A 17,462-nucleotide genomic window follows, 5' to 3' on the forward strand; every position below is an offset into this window, starting at 1 on the left:
TCAAAAGCCTTTTTTTTAGAAACTACAAACAAAATAAACACGTCAGTTAAAATGAAACATGTCACAATTTATTGTCCCATAAAAACACAACTTATGTACAGCAGATGCATGCAACAGAACATGGAGCTTGGTCAAAGACCTTATGGACGCATGGAGTCAGATTATGAGGAGGATGATGATGAAGAGGTGGAGTAGTCATGACGATACTGAGGCCTGCTGTGGAAACCTAGACGCTCCCCACAGATCACACTTTGGATGAGCCATTCGGGAGACACCATCGGCACTTCCTGTGATGTCACACTTCTCTCCACCACTGGTGGACATGTGTCATCCGTCACTACCACATCGTACTTCCCGGCTGGAATCTCTGCAGGAGGCAAAAACAGTTAACAAACTTTTGCCGACAGATTTTGGAGATAATATCAGGATGTGGGTCTGATACCAGAGCTGTCTGCGTCTGTCTGGAACTGCTTTACAGATGAAGCTCCACCCATCGTCATGAGCTGGGCCCAAAGCTCGTCTAGTTTCTCAGACACCAGGAGGACACGGAGAGCTTTGAATGGGCTGGAGCGGGGATGCCTGGGGAGAAACAGAAAAAGTCAGTTTAAATGAGCTCCTGCCTTATTTCAACTAACACAGGTTGATTCTGCTGCATCTCACCACTCCACTATGGCATCATCGGGGCCCACGCCAGCTGGCAGCAGGTAGTTCCTGTAGTTCAGGAGCTTGTTCTCTTTGCAGCAGTCTCGAACCCAAATGTGGGACACACATGGAACGCCGCTGGCTAAACACAGCAGGTACTTCCTGGTGCGGCAGTGCTGGTCAGCAATGAGCAGGCTCTGATACGCTGCTTTACACTGAAGATGGAGGAAGGAAGGATAAAGGACTACGAGTCAGTTCAGGAGAGTCCATATATTTCCCTTTCAAACTGGTAGAGTTCTTGTTAAACATTTAAATGTTTCATTAAATCTAGCACCTTGAACTTCAGATTTGGTTTGATACAGAACATAAACATCAGTGATTGAACAGATTTAAATTAATCTGACACAGTGCCATGGACACATCTGGATACACCATAGAGCTGATTTCCTCTGATTTTATTACTTTTCATCTTTTTCCTATTTATTAACCTTCATCAAAGGAAATAAAATATTTTCTTATTAATTTTAAAGATCTAAAGACTTTAAGACTCTTCTATGCTTTTATACATCAGCCAAACATAGAAAAGATGAAAAACATTATTTTTCTGTTTGTATTCTTAGAGCACAGCAAACAGAAGGTGCTTCAAGATTTCTTTAGATCAACTGGGACCATGTTTTTGTTGTATTCTATGCCCTGACCTAAAAAACGTTTGACACCATTTTTTATTTTGAAAAATGAACACCGCTCATCTTAAGATTTAACATTCTTCCTGTCTAGTTTGTATTCCGGGGTTCATACCTGCTCCTCATTGAAGTCTGGTAGGATGAAGCCTCCGCCGGCCTGCAGCTGTGACTCTGTGTATGGTTTGTTGTACGGACCCGTCTGAACGTAATCTGGTGTTAAAATAAAGAACATAGTTTCAATGCTCTTATTAAAAAACAAAACAAAAAAAAGTTTTGAACTCTGGGTGGCCCAGCTTGTTTTGGTTGATCAGGATGTAGAGATTATAAGACTCTGGCTCACCTTCCTCATCATCGCTGGTAACCTTGTTGGTCATCCGGTCGTTCTCAGACGACGCCGTCAGCATGAAGGCGAAGCCCATAAACAGAGACGTGTTCTGAGGAAGCGGGCCGTGAGTCTCTGTGATGTCACAGGACTGACCCGGGAGATCCGTGCCGCTGCCGGAGGTATTACAAGTCCCAACCCGGTGACCTGAGGACAGGACACAATTATTTACATTAGAGAGGAAATATCACAAAAGAAACGACTTTTCACCTTAAAGTAGTAGCAAAATATATTCAGGCTAACCCGAGGTTCTTAGAGGTTTCCTGATCTAAATTCCCAACTACACTGAAATCAGTTTAAGTCTGTTGATAGGTTTAAGTTAATCAGATTTTCATTTAATTTTTTTTTATTTTCAGGAGGACGGGCTTTAAATATGAAAAATGTAGACAAGAAAAGATGAGTGGACAATGGAATGATGGTAAACTGATAGCTGGATGGACGGATGACTAAGATGGGCTGGAGAGATGAACAAATGTAGAAATTAACAAAATGGAGGACAGACAAGGAAGGAAGTCATAAGAAGCAGTTGGATTTTGGTTAAAATGAACAGCTCAGCAAAAATAATCTCCAAATGGGTGAAAATTGAACATTTTTATACATCCTAACTGGGATATCTGACAGCTTAAACCACCAGTTGAAATAAATCCTCCACCAATTCACCACACCAATAACAGATCAGCAGCATGTCATTCATTACCAGGTCAGCCTCAGCAGCAGCCATCAAACAGCAGCCGAGGAGGACAGGCACGGGCCGGGAGCGGGTCAGAATGTCTCGGTTATAGATCAACCAGGACAGGATTCACAAACAATCAGGAATAAATGCTTTAAAAAGAACTCTTTAAAAACATCTCGCATGGGGAAAAAGACTGAAACAAACGCAGTGTAAAAATAAATCCTAAAAGTCAGTTTCTTTTAAAAAAGATAAAATTTCCTGTTTTAAAATCATCGACAGCTTATAAAACTCGTCATTTAAGTTAAAATCTAAAAAAAAATTGCTTTCTATCAATAAAACCTCAAACAGCCAACCCTAGAGTCATTCCCCATAAGCCCACCCCACCCAGCTGTTAAAGGTTTATTCATGGTCCAGGCAGGTTGATCCCGTACCAGCTCTGACTCCTCCCCCTCTCCGTCCCCTCTTAGAGGGGATCCTGTTCTCCTCAGAGGACATCAGCTTCCTCTTCCCGGAGGGGCCAGGGGTCCGAGGACTGCTGGAGGAGCTGCGGGTGGGTGTGTTCGGACCCGAAGGGGTTCCCCTGCGCCTCCTCTTCCCCTCCACCAAGTTGTCTGAGAAACACAACATGAAGAAGAAACATTTATCTATGATTAAATGTGCTGGTAAAGATTCCCAGTCATTCAGGTCATATTAATTCCAAAAAAAAAATGTTTAAAACAATCCACTGGACTTTGTTTCCAAGTTTGAAGACGTTTCACTTCCCATGTAGGAAGCTTTTTCAATTCAAATTGTCATGAAAGGCATTGAGTTCGACACTTTATTCAGTAGCCCATCACAAGCTGGTTTTTGTTTTGAAAACATGCAAACTGAAACAGACGAAGGCTCCACCCCTTTGGAATGGGGGTCGTTTGGCTTCTTTTGTAAGCCCGCAGTGCCCCATACCAGTCAAAGTCTCTGAAAGGGGTGTCGCGAAAGGGAATTGTTGGTCTGGCTGAATAGGCGAGGTCACTAAGACAGCATTTATAACATTTAAGGAAATAAATTACAGTACTTTATAGAACCGCCTTAGGTCTATATGAACGGGTCTTTTACAAAGCTGGTGAGGTAATGAAGCAGAGGAGCAGACTGAAGCCATGCGCTTTTGAAATTATTCTTTTTCAAAATAAAAATTGTTGAAACACCACCTCCTTCCTATTTTACAGTTTATAGTGTCATAAGCAGGGTCCTAGTAGCAGAAGCACTCACCCTTCCCACATACTTATAAACACTTTGTCAAAAACTGCCTAAAGTACAGTGTTATACTTTGGTGGGCTGTTTATTATATTAAAAATTCACAAATCGCATTTGTTTTTTTAAATATTTTTCATTATCCTTATTAATACTATTATTATGGAACGAAGTCCTTCAGCCATGAATTAAAGCGGACATTGGGATTACTGCTCAAAGGTAGTTCTCATAGCATCCAGCAGATGTCGCCACTCAAAACTATCAAACATATCATGCATGGTGTTAAACTGGGTCTTAAAAATTGCCATTGCTAGTTTCAGGTGGCCAGAAAATAAGTGTGACCCTTCTGCAGTTTAAAGACTTAAGCTGCACAATCACCAACTGGATAAAGTATTCAGCTCTAAACAGGTTTCTTACCCAGACTGATGTCTGAGGCTTTGGTCAGAGGGGTGGTGGGCTCATAGGGTCCCAGGCTGTGCTGCTCCCTCAGCTTGTTTCCCTGCTCCAGCGACAGAATGACTGCCGTCCGGTTGTACCACTGCCTCTGACCGTCCTTCTCCACGCTGTAGAACAGCTCCTGACCCTCCGTTTTATGGCCCTTTACAACCCCTGCAGACAAAGTAACACCATAAAATGAATCAGGATAAAAATACAAAAAATAATCAGAGCCTTCCTCCTGTTCCTCACCTATACTGAAGTACTCATCCTCCAGCAGAGCGGTGACCTCCGTCTCCAGTGGGATGGGATCGCACAGCAGGATATCCTTCCCCGCCACCTCGCACTCGTAGCCGTCGTCAAAGCGCAGCCGGAACCTGCTGTCTCCAGCATCCTTCATAATGCGTCCTGAGTAGAAGTAGCCGTTGGAGGACCACTTAGCGACAACCCGCAGGCCCACGAAGCTGCTGCCAGCCAAGATGGCTTCCTCTGGCGACGACCTGAGGGAATCCGAGCGACCCAGGGGCTCAGGGTCGGAGGGGCTGACGGGCAGGCGTGGAGGAAGCATGCAGGTGTAGGGCTCATCCTCCGAGGAGGAGTGGATCTGGGAGTGAGCACCGAGCCTCTGCAGTGGTCCGACACCACCCCCCCTAAAAAAAAAAAGAAGCAGAGGTCTTCTAAACCCATGTACAACTTTTCAGCTCTCTAGCTACCCTAAAACCCCTCAGTGGTTTCCTCTAAACCTGAACGGTTCCACATTCAGCCTGTTGAATTACCACCTACCGCTGTGGACAGACACTAGGTGACATAGTCACACTAATATAATCCGTGTTACAACATAAATATGTATAAATGTTGGCCTGTATATACTGTGCATAAAGAAGGTCTTGTATACATCTGTTCCAAGTATAAAATGATCCACCTGGATGATTATATAAAAGCCCCAGTTTGCCAAACTTCTGGGCTTTATAAGGACGGTTTGGTTTAAGTTGAGGCGAAAATGAAAACAAGGACTTAAAAAGAAAAAAAAAAAAAACAGAAGGTTTTAAAACTTTTTTTTTTTTTTTTTTTTTTTTTAGATAAAGCAATGTTGAACCAGAGGAAGATTTATTTATTTCAGAGACACTGCCTTTTTTTCCTTTATTAACTACTGCAGGAGTGGATTTATAAAGAAAGTCTTTTAGATTTTTTCGGGAAAATGTGCTTCTGAACAGCTGATAAAGTGTGCAATTTGATCAAGTTATTAAGGAAGTCAAATTTGTTAAATTATTATTAAATTAAAAAAAAAATAACAATACTACACACCTAATGATAGCTTTTAAGTTGCTATTAAATTCAGCTTGAGGCCTCTGTTCTATATCTGTAGCTTTTTTGGTGTTTCTTGACAGTGAATAACCTCTACCGGTTAACCACCACCAGTGGACAACCCAAAGATCCTCATTAGAGCTTCCTGTACAACATCCACCTTAAATGTGCTAAACACACATATTGGCTCTCTGTACTATAGAGAGCCAATGTATGCTTTTGCATTTGAGATGCAAACATGGGTTAAAAGCAAAACCAAACAATAAATACTGTAAATATATCACACTGCCTTAAATCAAATATTTATAGAGAATTATTGATTTCAGAATCCCTGAAGCCTTTAAGCCAATGATTAACCTGGAGCTCATATGGTAGTAATCAGTGAATTTTAATAAATCCGCCAGCTTGTTTGTTACTTGTTCTCACTTTATGTCAATTTTTTCTAATAGCAAACATAACTGGCATCATACTGCTTATTTTCAAATTCACTGGCTGATTACTCTAATGACATTAATTGAAATTAATGTTTATTTTAAGAGTTGTTTTGTATTTTAAACGTATAGATTTTAAGGACTATGGTTAGTGTTTAAGAATTGTCAAGCCTGTTTTGTAGGGGGAACCCTGCAGTAGTCTGTGTGCCTCTCCAAAATCCAACATAATTTCCTCCCCTCTTTCAGCCTGAAGGCAACGGTGTATGATCTGTAAAAAGTTATATTCTTAAATTTTAAGTAATCTAAGGGGAGCTTTCTATGATTTCATGTTGCCAATTAAGGCATGTTTTTGCTTCTGTAAGCCTATGAAGGAGAAACATGAGATCAGCTTTTAGGTTTTATAAATGGAAACTGCTTTTGTGACACTGAAGAAAAAAAAAAAAAAGAACACATATTTTTCTTTGGCCTTTTTTGGTTGTTATTTTTCAGGAAAAACAAAAACAAATATACATTTGATGAGAAAGAGTTCTGTGAGAAGCTCAACTACAGAGTGTTAGTAAAAAAGTAGGAAAGCAGAGGAGCTGAAGGCCGTAAGTGTCTAAGCAGTCTGGCTCCTCATATGGGCTGAGCCTCATGAAGGACTCACCTGGACAGGGAGCAGCGGGATGGGGGCCGGCCCCTTCTAGACCTTCCTCTGGGGGACAGCGGGACGAAGGCCCGGGACCCAAAGGTGCTGCCGCCTCTGCCCACAGTGACCACTGACCCTGCCCTGTGACCCCTGTGACCCCTCTGTGGATGCCCACCTCCCCTCCTGGGACTGCAGACACACAGAGGGGATGAACGGAGTCGGTCAGACTACACAGTCATCGGTCTGAGGGGGCGTTTTAAACGCCTTAAAAAAACCCAGACTGAAACCTGTGACAACCTGGACCTGAACCAAGCAAGGTCAATGAATCACTGGGAAATCAGGGTGTTAAAAAGTCAGAAGAAAGTGAAGGAACGACCACTCTGCATGCACACCTTACAGGCAGGTCAAGCAAACGGAGAAGAGAGTCGGTTCAGGTGGTACCTGACGGTTTTCGACCCTCTGCTGGGCGGCATAATAAAGTCGGGCCTGGTCGAGCCGATGCTGCTGCTCGTCCCTCCAAAACTGTGATGTAGGCTGGAAGCCTTGGAGGACGGGGAGCTGATGTCACCGAGGTCACCGGAGGTCACTGAGCTGCTACCTGTGCGACAAGGAGAGATGTCGCTGTCCAACACATGACAGTCCACCACGGGCTCCTCGCTCTCCTGAAAACACAAGAACACGTTCAACATAGAGACGTTCTTCAGCCGCAGGACAAGGATCTCAATCATTGTCTGATTTATTCATCTTTACAGTTTTTAAATTTCCAGTAAGTAAAAAAATATTTTCAATTTTCTTTCAGGTTTATAATAATCAGTAACCTACAGACTTATCCCTGATAAAGATGTGGACAAAACATGAAAATAAATCAATTATTTGATTCTCACAATATGTAGACAAAATAAAACCACCTTAATAACAGAACAAAAGGGTAAAATAAATACTAAGATTACATCATTACAGGAATTAGTATTAGACATGCGCTCAGCTAAAGTGTAGACCTAATGGGTCTAAAAAACATTTCACATGAGCAGAAGGCCTCTCTACCTCTGTGACTCTACGGTCCACCTCTCTGCCGTCCTCATAATAAACGTCTGTGATGATCCGTGTGATGGTGGTTCGGACCTCCTGAATGGTGCGGACGTGTCTACGGTGGGATGGCGCCGCGGTTCTTCTAAATGATGGCGATTCTGGTTCACTCTTTAGACAGAGGAACAGAGTGTAAACAGTCGGAGACACAAGCAGAGCTTCCTGTTATTTAAAAAGGCTTAGTTGTCTTTACCCGGCCAGGAGGAGAACGCAGGCCTGGCCCATCGAAGCTGGTCTGCTGGGAGACGTTCCGCTGCTGGGACTGAGACGCACAGTAACAGAGCAGTTATGACGGGTCCACATCAGCTAGATTTGGGCTTTTTCATTTAAAAAAAAAAAATATTCAACTCAGCTCATGCAAACAAAAACACACCACAGATTCAATGCTACTCTTCTTTAGTAAATAAAGATAAAACCAAACAGGTACAGCACCTTGTGGAACCACCTTTATTAAATCACTAGTCATCATCATCTTTTCATGATACGAGATGTTTTTTCGTTGCTTGGTTTCAGGAAAAACAACATTATAGCCATACAACTCAACACCTATTAGCAGTGGAAAAGTCTGCGCCTGATAACCTGTAAACTAAACTAACATGCTGCTGACACACCTTGCTGGAGGGAGTAGCAGTGGTGGCGTTTTCAGAAGCCTTCTGGGAAGCCTCCCTCTCTGCCACGCTGTTTGGAGGAGGCAGATTTGGAGCTTCTGATGGTTCTTGCATCTTCTCAGGTGGTCCTGCAGGAATGTTGGTATCTTTAAGGCTGTTCTGCGGCGCTGACAACTCATCCTGGCTATTGGGGAGGCTGTTACAGCCCAGTGAGGAGCTGCTGCGTGGAGAGGCAAACAGTTTCCCCCTGAAACAAAAAACATTGATGCACGTGAGTCTTCAGAAGAACAGATTTATCACATGCTTCCCAGTCATGTGTATTAATTCTGTTGACATTTTGTAAAAAAATAAGCAAATTAAATTTGATAAAGATCCTACACCAATCACCACAATCATCACAAAGTAATGAGCTGATGTGTAAAACGAAATCCAACCTCAGGACTAAATAAGGATTATCAACCCTTTTGTGCTCATCAGTATACCTTCTGTAGGACGGTCAGTCATACAGGATTTGTCTGTATAGGGAACAATAAAATGTGCATTCATCCTTTCTAAGGTGGCACTGAGGTGTTCAAAGACACGATGTAGTAAAACTACCACTTTTTGGCCGGATACAACTTTTTAATCTTTTATATGTGACACTATAGAGAGGCTCCGACTAGACAGGGTGAGCAGATCTGTGTAGATTTTTTTTTTTTATCACTTCTCTCTCTATGCCAGACAAATTAATACAATTTCCCACATTTGACTTGAACAGATAATGAAAAGTTATTAGAAATAAATAAATTTAAAAAACAACTGTCGCAGCTATAAAGCAAAGAACGACTTTATGAGTCTGTGCAGCATCTCAAACCAGAACAGATAGAGAATTTTTATAGGTCTATATCAAAAAGAATAATAGGAACTAGGTTTAAAGAAAAGGAAAAAGCAGCAATAAAGGTTGTGGGACTCCTTAACTCCTATCATGTGTATTCTTTTTTATGTTTCATTGACTGTCTTTGCACAAATTTGTCCAGCTTGCTATATACACAATGTGCGACTCCAAACCGACTGTTTCACTGTGTGCTTAACAGATTTTATTTTGTTTCTTTTGAAGTGTTTTACTTTGCAATATCATCTCTCTTCCTGCCAGACTCATGAAATTGCACATGAATTTCTGTGTAGTCCGACTAAAATAGACCTGGGGTCTATTTTAGTCAGATCTACAGATCGAAAGGAAAATTAGATTGTGTGTGTTCAGGTCTTTATCTGAAAGACTATAGAAAAGCCCTTTAAATCCAAGTCTCCCTCTTAAACAAACAGAATGCAGTTCATATGAAGATCTAGAAGTCAGAACATAAACTGGTATTTACAAGGTATGTAATATCCAAGCTTCCAGAGTGCAAAACTAGACAACAGATTAAAATTCTTTCATTCACTCTACTGTGAAATAAAAAAAAACAACAACAAACCAAGTGACAAACCTTCTTCTTTGTAGGACCGCCTTCCATTTTAATATGGGGAAAAATGGTTTTTTCATCTACAGCAGCTCATTTTGTTCAGATGGTTCCTAATCTTTTTTTGATAATTTTGTATCTTTATAAATGAAGCCTAAACAATTTTTTGCCCATGTCAAAAATGGAAATGACTTATACCTATAACTAATGAATATATTTTAATTCTATCTGTACCCTGGGTTGTTCACTTATGTTTCCATGCCTCCAGCACCCCTTTCCTTTTTTCTACATCAGAGTTGTGTGCACTGACCTCACATTTTCCACCTGTGAATACGGATGGCATGGATCTGATGGTTTAGTATCTACGAGATTCAAAGCTCTAATTTTTGAAAACGCAAGCTTAATAAATGAGACCCCTGAACTTGTCCAAACATAGAGCTGTCCATTAGTGTCTCTGTTTTTCCAAACGCCAATCATCTTGTGGTTTGTACAGACGGCAGTTTGGAAATCCAAGTCAACTTTTGTAGGAAAAAAAAATATATATATATATATATATCTTTCTCCTTCAGAATTGTTTAGTCTTTCCTAAATGTTGTGTCATGAACTGGAACATTTTACCCGTCAACAGAGGTTTGAACAGTCTGAGATAGAGCTGCTGGGATTTTAACTTTACTCTTAATATTGCAAGGTCCACTTGAAGTGAATTCAGTTTTAAATGATAATAAATGTAATGATGTGGAGGAGGTATAGTCCAGGTGAACAGCTCTGCTGCCTGGTGTTGAGATGTAAACAGGAGACAGTAAATGATGCTATAACCAAACGTGTTCTTACCTTACAGCCGCGGTGTTGTTTCCAGAGAGAATGTCCTCCTCCGCCCCCTGCTGTCGGTGCACCTGCCGAACACGGGTAAACACTGAGGGGCTGAGAACAAAGACAATAATCCCATTATTGTTCAGATTAGGCTTCTTTCAATGGTAACGCTTCAGGTCAGCCATAGAAAACTGGAGCAGAAGGATTTCTGCCAAAAAAAAAAAAAATGTTCACCCCCAGACTAACAGAACAGAAATCAAAAATATCTAGAGACTATTTAGAGACGTTGTTGTGCAGAAAAACTGAGTCTTTTTCCATCTCACATCCTTGTTTCATTTCTCCACAGCAAAAAAATAATATACTAAGCAAAATAATAAGAAATGTGTGGGTAAATCTTTGTAAAGCCTGGCTTGGAGTTTTTCAGCGGCTTTTCTGCTTTAACAGAAAGAATTTCTCCAATGTTGAGCCTTTAAATTCTAAGTTTAGAACTATTAAGATAAAAAATATTGAAGCATCTTAAGACAATACATTTGAGTAAAGAAATAACATGATGGACATGTTAAATAAGACTAAAATAGGGGCTTTAACATAAATATGAACAGATGAGAAAGCTATCCAACAGGTTAAAATTGGTTTTTTTAAAAGGATATTTGTGCCTTCAAAAAATGTCAAAGAACTGTGTTTAAGAAAGAAGAATTTAAGGGAAGTGAAAGGGAAGAGGATAAAACAAAAGCATAGGCTTGTTGTCAAGAAGTAAAGCACCCTGAAATCAAATTCAAGACATCGAGACTAGGAAACATCAATTATTATCATTAATTATTATCATTAATTATTTCTCCTTAGTACTCAAACCTTAACATTAACCTGTGTTCTGCCTTTTGTTCCTGTGATTAGAAATAAGCTCTTTTATGAAGGATTTCATTTCAGGGTCAGAGTGCCTCGTTACCTGGTAACAGCAGGGGAAACAGTCGTAACCTTGGTGACCGATTCATCCTCCTCCAACAGAGCAGGCTCTAAAGAAAAGTGGGGTGAGTGAAAAGGTAATAGGAGCATTCATTATCTTTGGCTGGAAATAGGTTCTCACTCTGCAGACTGAAGCGTTCAGAGCTGCCTTCCTCTACAGGCGTCACCAGCTTCATCCTCAAGCTCAGTTTCCCATCTTCTTTATCAGCCACATCTTCTCCTCCTTCCTCTGACACGTTACCGGCTGTCGCTACAACATCCGAAGATGCGTCGCCCACAGTGTCTGTCTTCTCAGAAAAGGGAGGGATCTCTGCATAAAAGCAAAAATAAACATTGGACCTCAGCAGCCTATCCAGAGCCCGCTTCACAAAACCAAGATAAGGGATTAAACCGCATTAAACCAGACTAACAGGCAGGTTCATTCGATCCTGATGCCTTATCTGTTTAGTCAGCAACAGAACAGTACTAAATTTCTTATCTGCATGTTACTGTTATAAGTCAAGTTCTTAGATTATTTTAATATTACTAAGGTAGCCTTTTCATTATTAAATTTCTAATTTTCAGCTGGACATTATTACTGTTCACTGTGTTTCTGCTGAAGGCTGCTGTTCCAAATTTGACAGAAAGACCTTAAATGTACAACTGCATGATGTATTGAATGAATGATGAAGCAAAGGTGGCCATAAAAGAAGCTCCAAGAACTTAGCTTCCTTTACAATTTTATATACTCTAATTATCCCAGAGGGAAATTACTTCTCTGCATTTAACCCATCCCCCTGGGGAGCAGTGAGCTGCCATTGTGCAGCGCCCAGGGAGAGGTGTGGGGTTAAGGGTCTTGCTCAGGGACCCAGAGGAGTGTGGGAGTGGGGGATCGAACTCACAACCTCAGGATTCAAAGCCCTATGCCCTAACCAATAGGCCGCCACTCCCCCAGGCCCCCATTGCATGCCCATATAGGTTAGAGAGAGTTATGGTTAGCGCTAACTACAAACATTTAATTACCTGAAAACATATTATTCCTCAAGATGATCTGTGATGAATCTTTAGCAATATCCTTTAAATTAAGGGCAAACCTTTCCTCTAACATAAATTCTCGGGATGGTAAGCCTTTTTTAACAACTAAGAGGATCAAATATGTGAGCAGGCACCATCTAAGTCATTATTACATTATAGCTGATAAGCTATCCACATACTTCACAAAATGTTCTCATGTTACATCCTGTCAGGGTCTTTTTTGGCTCAATCATATTAGTTCAGTATGAACACTGACAGGATGTGTAAAAAAGATGCTAAATCACGTGGGCAAAGTTTTTTGTTTCCTAACCTACCGATGGGCGTGCTGTGTCGGAGCGTCTGCTTCAGCTGGTTGATCAGAGGGGGCGTAGAGCCGATCGAGGGACCAATCAGTTCCCCCTCTTTCGGAAGTGTGAAGTGGAAAGAAATATCTGTAATAGAGAAGAGCAGAGGTTTGAAAATTCAATACATAATTATGATTTTAACAATCATATTTCAAGAGGATTTGATGAAGCCAACGGTTTGCAGTCGAAGCTGCGAAAAATCCTGGAGACTGATCAAGAAATTTGTGTTTGATTTAAATTGAGTTCATTTGGATAAAAAAAAATTTTAGCCAACGACTTTTTTGTATTTATTTAAATTATAAATTTCTTAGCATTATGCTCTGTCTGTTTACATTTGGTAAGAATAATAATTTTCTTTTTCTTTGATGTTCTGATAGGGTTCAGGAGGAATCATTAGAACTTAATTACTGTAGATGGGGTTATTTCATTATTACTGTTTGGTTATCCACCACGCCGAGCTGAAGCTTTTTCATGAAGCATAGCTTCTGCCAGCAGATGGCGCCACATCTGTTCATCGCACCTGGTGATGGAATCCTATTTAAATCATATTTAAAAAAAGAGCGATGAAGATGGATGGCTGGTTAAACTGTATTTTATCATTTTTAAATGGTTGCTGGTCATTTTTGCACAGGTTCCTAACATATCATTGTGATACAGAGGGAGTTTTAATAGTGCCCGATTTGCTCCTCTGGACATGAACTCAGTATTTCATGGTACCATAGCATGATAACATGGGTAAACAAAGTAGACATGGCTAACAAAAAACTTTGAACAGCATGGCTCCACATTTTACAATGTGAAGCAAATTAAACTTGCTGCAATATTTGAGACACAAATTAAGGCCAGAGGAGGAAATATTTGTAACCTGAGGAAACATTAAGTTCAGTTTCAACTGCATTCGACAGCGTTAGCGTCGGTAAGCGACTCCATCCGTAACCATGGGTGAGAGAGCTGCATCGTCTGCTCCAGCTAAATAAGCCTAGTGTGGAAGATAAAGTTAGCATGGTACAGAAAATAGGTACCATTGAGAGCTAACACAGATTGGTATCATATCAGTTCAAATGTGAATGCAGCCATCCCTATGCTCTCATCACCTTTAGGTTAACAATACAGCTGGGCAGTGAAACAATAACATTGTAAGACACATGATGAATATCAATGGAATATACATCTGATAGAATAATCTATAATTTCATTGCACTACAATCAAGACTTGCAAAGCATTCTGGGTGATGTAGACAGATGAAAGTAAGACGCTCAAACTATCAGCCAAGATTGAAAGTCGATTTGTTTTCATAGAAGTTTAGAGTTCAATTTCAGCTTCCCTCGGTCCTTATTTCAAATAGGTAAAACTAAAATCAAAACAATAATTATTGATATTTAGTGATATAAAAATCTTATATCTTGATCCATATACAGACATATTGCACAGCCCTAGTAACCACACAGTCTGGTTCCTCCTAATAAAAGCAGTGCTCACCTCCTGAGCTGTCATTCAGGCTCTTGTCTTTGACTCCATCTGCTTCCTGCCTCATGCCCTCAGCCTGGGACGACCGATCCAGAGTTGCATCTGCCTTCTCTTCCTGGTTCTCATGCTGGTGGCCATTAGAGGTGATACCCATAGGATTGGATTTACTGGTCTGTGAACGCGAGGCGTCATCTTTCTCGTTGTCTGTCACGACGACAATGTTGTCTTGACTGTCCTCCCCCTCCTCCATGGGCTCAGGAGACATCAGCTCACTCTGGGAGAGGACCAGAGCTATTCCTGAGGCACTGCCTGTGTTTTCCTCCTCCATCACCATCTCTTCTTCCTCCACCTGCCCATCCATTCTGTTTTTGTCCATCAGGCTGTTACTGACCACTGTCTGCTGATGTCCTACAGGTTGGCTCGTAGCCGTTTCTCCTTTCGAACAAACAGAACCGCTATCGACGGCTGAGGTTGGGGATATGACCGACTGTGAAGGCAAACTGCAGGGCGTGATGGTGCAGGGAGTCTCTTGAACACAGGTGTTTACGGTCACATCAGTGTGGTTAGTGTTGCTGATTTCATTTACATTCACGTTTTGTACATTCAAATTAGCTTCTGCCCGTTTCTGCCTGTCCGACTCCTGTGGCAAATCAGACTTAGTCTCAGTCTGGCTAAATTGTTTAGGCGACTCAGCAGCTTGTGACTCTGTGTTTACAGCGTTACTCAGGTTCTCCTGAACAGGACATGAGCTCACAGGTTCACTGGTGTCAACACCAGCCCGCTCTTCCAGCTCCTCTATCTGCGTGGCCTGACTGTCCTCCTCAACAGCAAGTGGATTACTGTTCTCAGTGTTCACAGAAAGCTGCAGCGGTGCAGTGAAGGAAGTGGATTCCCGGAGCTGAGACTGTGTCTCTGAAGGCACCGGAAAGGAGTTCTTATTAGCTTCTTGGCTCTGTGTTGGAACAAATACATCCTGAAACACAGACATGGGTTTGGGTTATTAAACTACATCTGCAGCACACTATCAAAGATTAATCATGAGAGGAATAGTAGTAGAAACAAAATCCAGGTTTGTGAATTGATTATTACTAGAATTGATCAAGGCTTGATTGTTTTAAGCTTCTAAGTCTGGATCATATTAACTCAAACCGTCTTCCTCTAGAACCTTATTATCCTGAACCTGAAGACTCAACTGAGGACTTATAGTAAAAACCGTTAACAGTCATAATCCAGAAGTTGATTACATGAATCTTCCTCCTGCATGACGTATTTACCTTGAATCATTAATCTCTCCTGGGCTACTTGGTTGATGCAACTTAGCTGCAGGTTTATTTATTTATTTTTTAATCAAATTAGATCTGCTGACAACTACATTGTTAGTCCCCCTCCTGTGGTGCAGCTCCTGTTACTGCTACACACAAAAAATAGAAAGCTGACAACTTTGAGAATTCCAGTTGTACAGAATTACTACTAATGTTTGCAAATATTCATGCTCAGTAATGTCAAGCTTAACATGACAAAAATACAATGAAACCTACTAGTGATGACATATTTTTTTATCTCTGATGTTTGCAAATTAAAACAATAACACTTTTGCAAACTTAAAATATTTCATGATTGTTATATTTGGGATAATTTATTTTTTTGCTTATTTGAACACTTACTTCAGTAGCATCTGTAATTCTAATAAAAACAAAGCATGCTCCATAGTGAGATTAAATAGGTGAGTTTTACTTTTTTTTTATGACTTTAACTATCGGTCATTTTCTCCCCATGATAACAAATATTTTCCATGGTGTCGATATAAACCTGAAAGTTTAGCCTGGTGACAACCGTGGTTAATACAGTCTAAACATTATAGAAATAATAAACTAAAGAGATTTAAAATGAATTGTACCAAAATGAATGTACTAATGAGTCTCATGAAAAGAGAAAGAAAAAGGCTCCTGTTGTGCAATTAAAAGTTATTTATTTTACATAAAACTACCAGAGTTTCTCATCTTTTTGGTTTATGATAAATATCAGCTAAACTATGTAAAGTCTAAATTTGCTCAAAGATGAAGCTATAAAAAGTCGTATTCCAACGGAGGTCCAACGAGTAATGTGGTACATACATGAGAGAACTCCGGCTGGGACGGTACAGAGAGAGGTTGATCTGATCCCAAACCAGAGGAATTCTGGGACACAGGAGCGGAGGTAGAAGGGTGTGGTCTCAATGCTGCCTCTGTTTCCATTGGTTCGTCCTTTGCTGCAGCACGTTTCTCCTCTGGTGGAAGTGAGGTGTCCATGGGTTCCTCTGCACACGACACAGCAGATACATCAGTGCTGTTTTTAATCTGCTCACCTGCTCAGTTAAATTCAGTCACGTACCGGCTTCATTTTCCCCTTCAGTAGGTGAGCTCGGAACGATTAAAGGAGCGTGGGTGAAGTTATCTGGGGTGGGGGCAATATAATCAATGGAGCTCCTAGGAGAACAGGCAAACAGAAGCAGATATAGTCATTTTCCAAAGTTTGGGTTCTTTTGTTGAGTGAATCAACACCTTATGACTTACTGGGAAAGACTTTCCTGCACCAGTGTTCCCTGTCCAGACAGATGCAGCAACCGGAGGGTGTTGGCTGGTGTGGAGGTGGGCTGAGCCTGCGGCTCAGGCTCAGATACCGTGCTGTCAACAGCACCTGGAATTAGGGTTGGGGGAATATGGGGGATTACTAACAGCTTCACACACTTACTGCAGAAACATCACCGCTGCATTAACTTACCAGACTTGTCCCCATCAAACAGGTCCTCCTGTGAAGAAAGGATCTCACAGTCCTGGTGGTCCGGTTCTTTAGAGGCCTGCAGGTTCTGGGAATGCAGCAGAACCTGGGCAGACAGCTGGCGGCCTGCCTGAACCACAGACTCTGGAGAGCTGCTGGAGCTGACCTCGGAACTGTGAAAGACAAGTTAAAAGGTAAAAGATAGGACTGAATTGAGAACAAGATTTAGAAGGGATCAAAAGTTGTGCTGTTTAGTTTGCGCCTGATCATTAATGTATCACAGCTATACGTCATCTTAAATTTTGCAGATGATACATCACTGTTGCTCTGAACTATCTAAGCTCTCAAAAATAACCAAAATTATTTTCATTATTACATAAATGAAAATGCAATTCAAAAATACTTTATTAATCACAAAGGGGAATTAAATATAGAAAGGATAATTTTCTTTATAGTATAGCAATTAACATGTAATCTAAACAAAGTCTAAATGATATTCCAACATTTATATCTATCTATATATATCTATATATTAGGGTTGTGCGATATAGAAAAAAAGCTTATCGATAA

The 17,462-nt window shown here is 40.9% G+C and overlaps 1 protein-coding gene across 1 annotated transcript; it reads right to left on the bottom strand.

Annotated features, from left to right (window-relative positions):
* Positions 1-35: 35 nt before the first annotated feature.
* On the bottom strand, positions 36-17,079 carry tp53bp1 (tumor protein p53 binding protein 1; the record flags this gene model as incomplete). The annotated part of the gene is made up of 22 exons (XM_015384796.1): positions 36-367; positions 443-579; positions 661-857; positions 1,441-1,535; positions 1,666-1,854; positions 2,812-2,991; positions 4,025-4,216; positions 4,295-4,692; positions 6,425-6,595; positions 6,848-7,068; positions 7,451-7,603; positions 7,686-7,754; positions 8,104-8,347; positions 10,368-10,457; positions 11,293-11,359; positions 11,431-11,619; positions 12,638-12,754; positions 14,148-15,108; positions 16,250-16,431; positions 16,506-16,600; positions 16,688-16,811; positions 16,896-17,079. Coding segments are annotated over 22 exons (4,461 nt in total), but the record flags the coding sequence as incomplete, so codon positions are not given.
* Between the last annotated feature and the right edge of the window lie 383 nt (positions 17,080-17,462).

The sequence above is a fragment of the Cyprinodon variegatus genome, unplaced genomic scaffold (genome assembly GCF_000732505.1).
Source record: "Cyprinodon variegatus isolate N-32 unplaced genomic scaffold, C_variegatus-1.0 Scaffold324, whole genome shotgun sequence".
NCBI classification, from domain to species: Eukaryota; Metazoa; Chordata; class Actinopteri; order Cyprinodontiformes; family Cyprinodontidae; genus Cyprinodon; species Cyprinodon variegatus.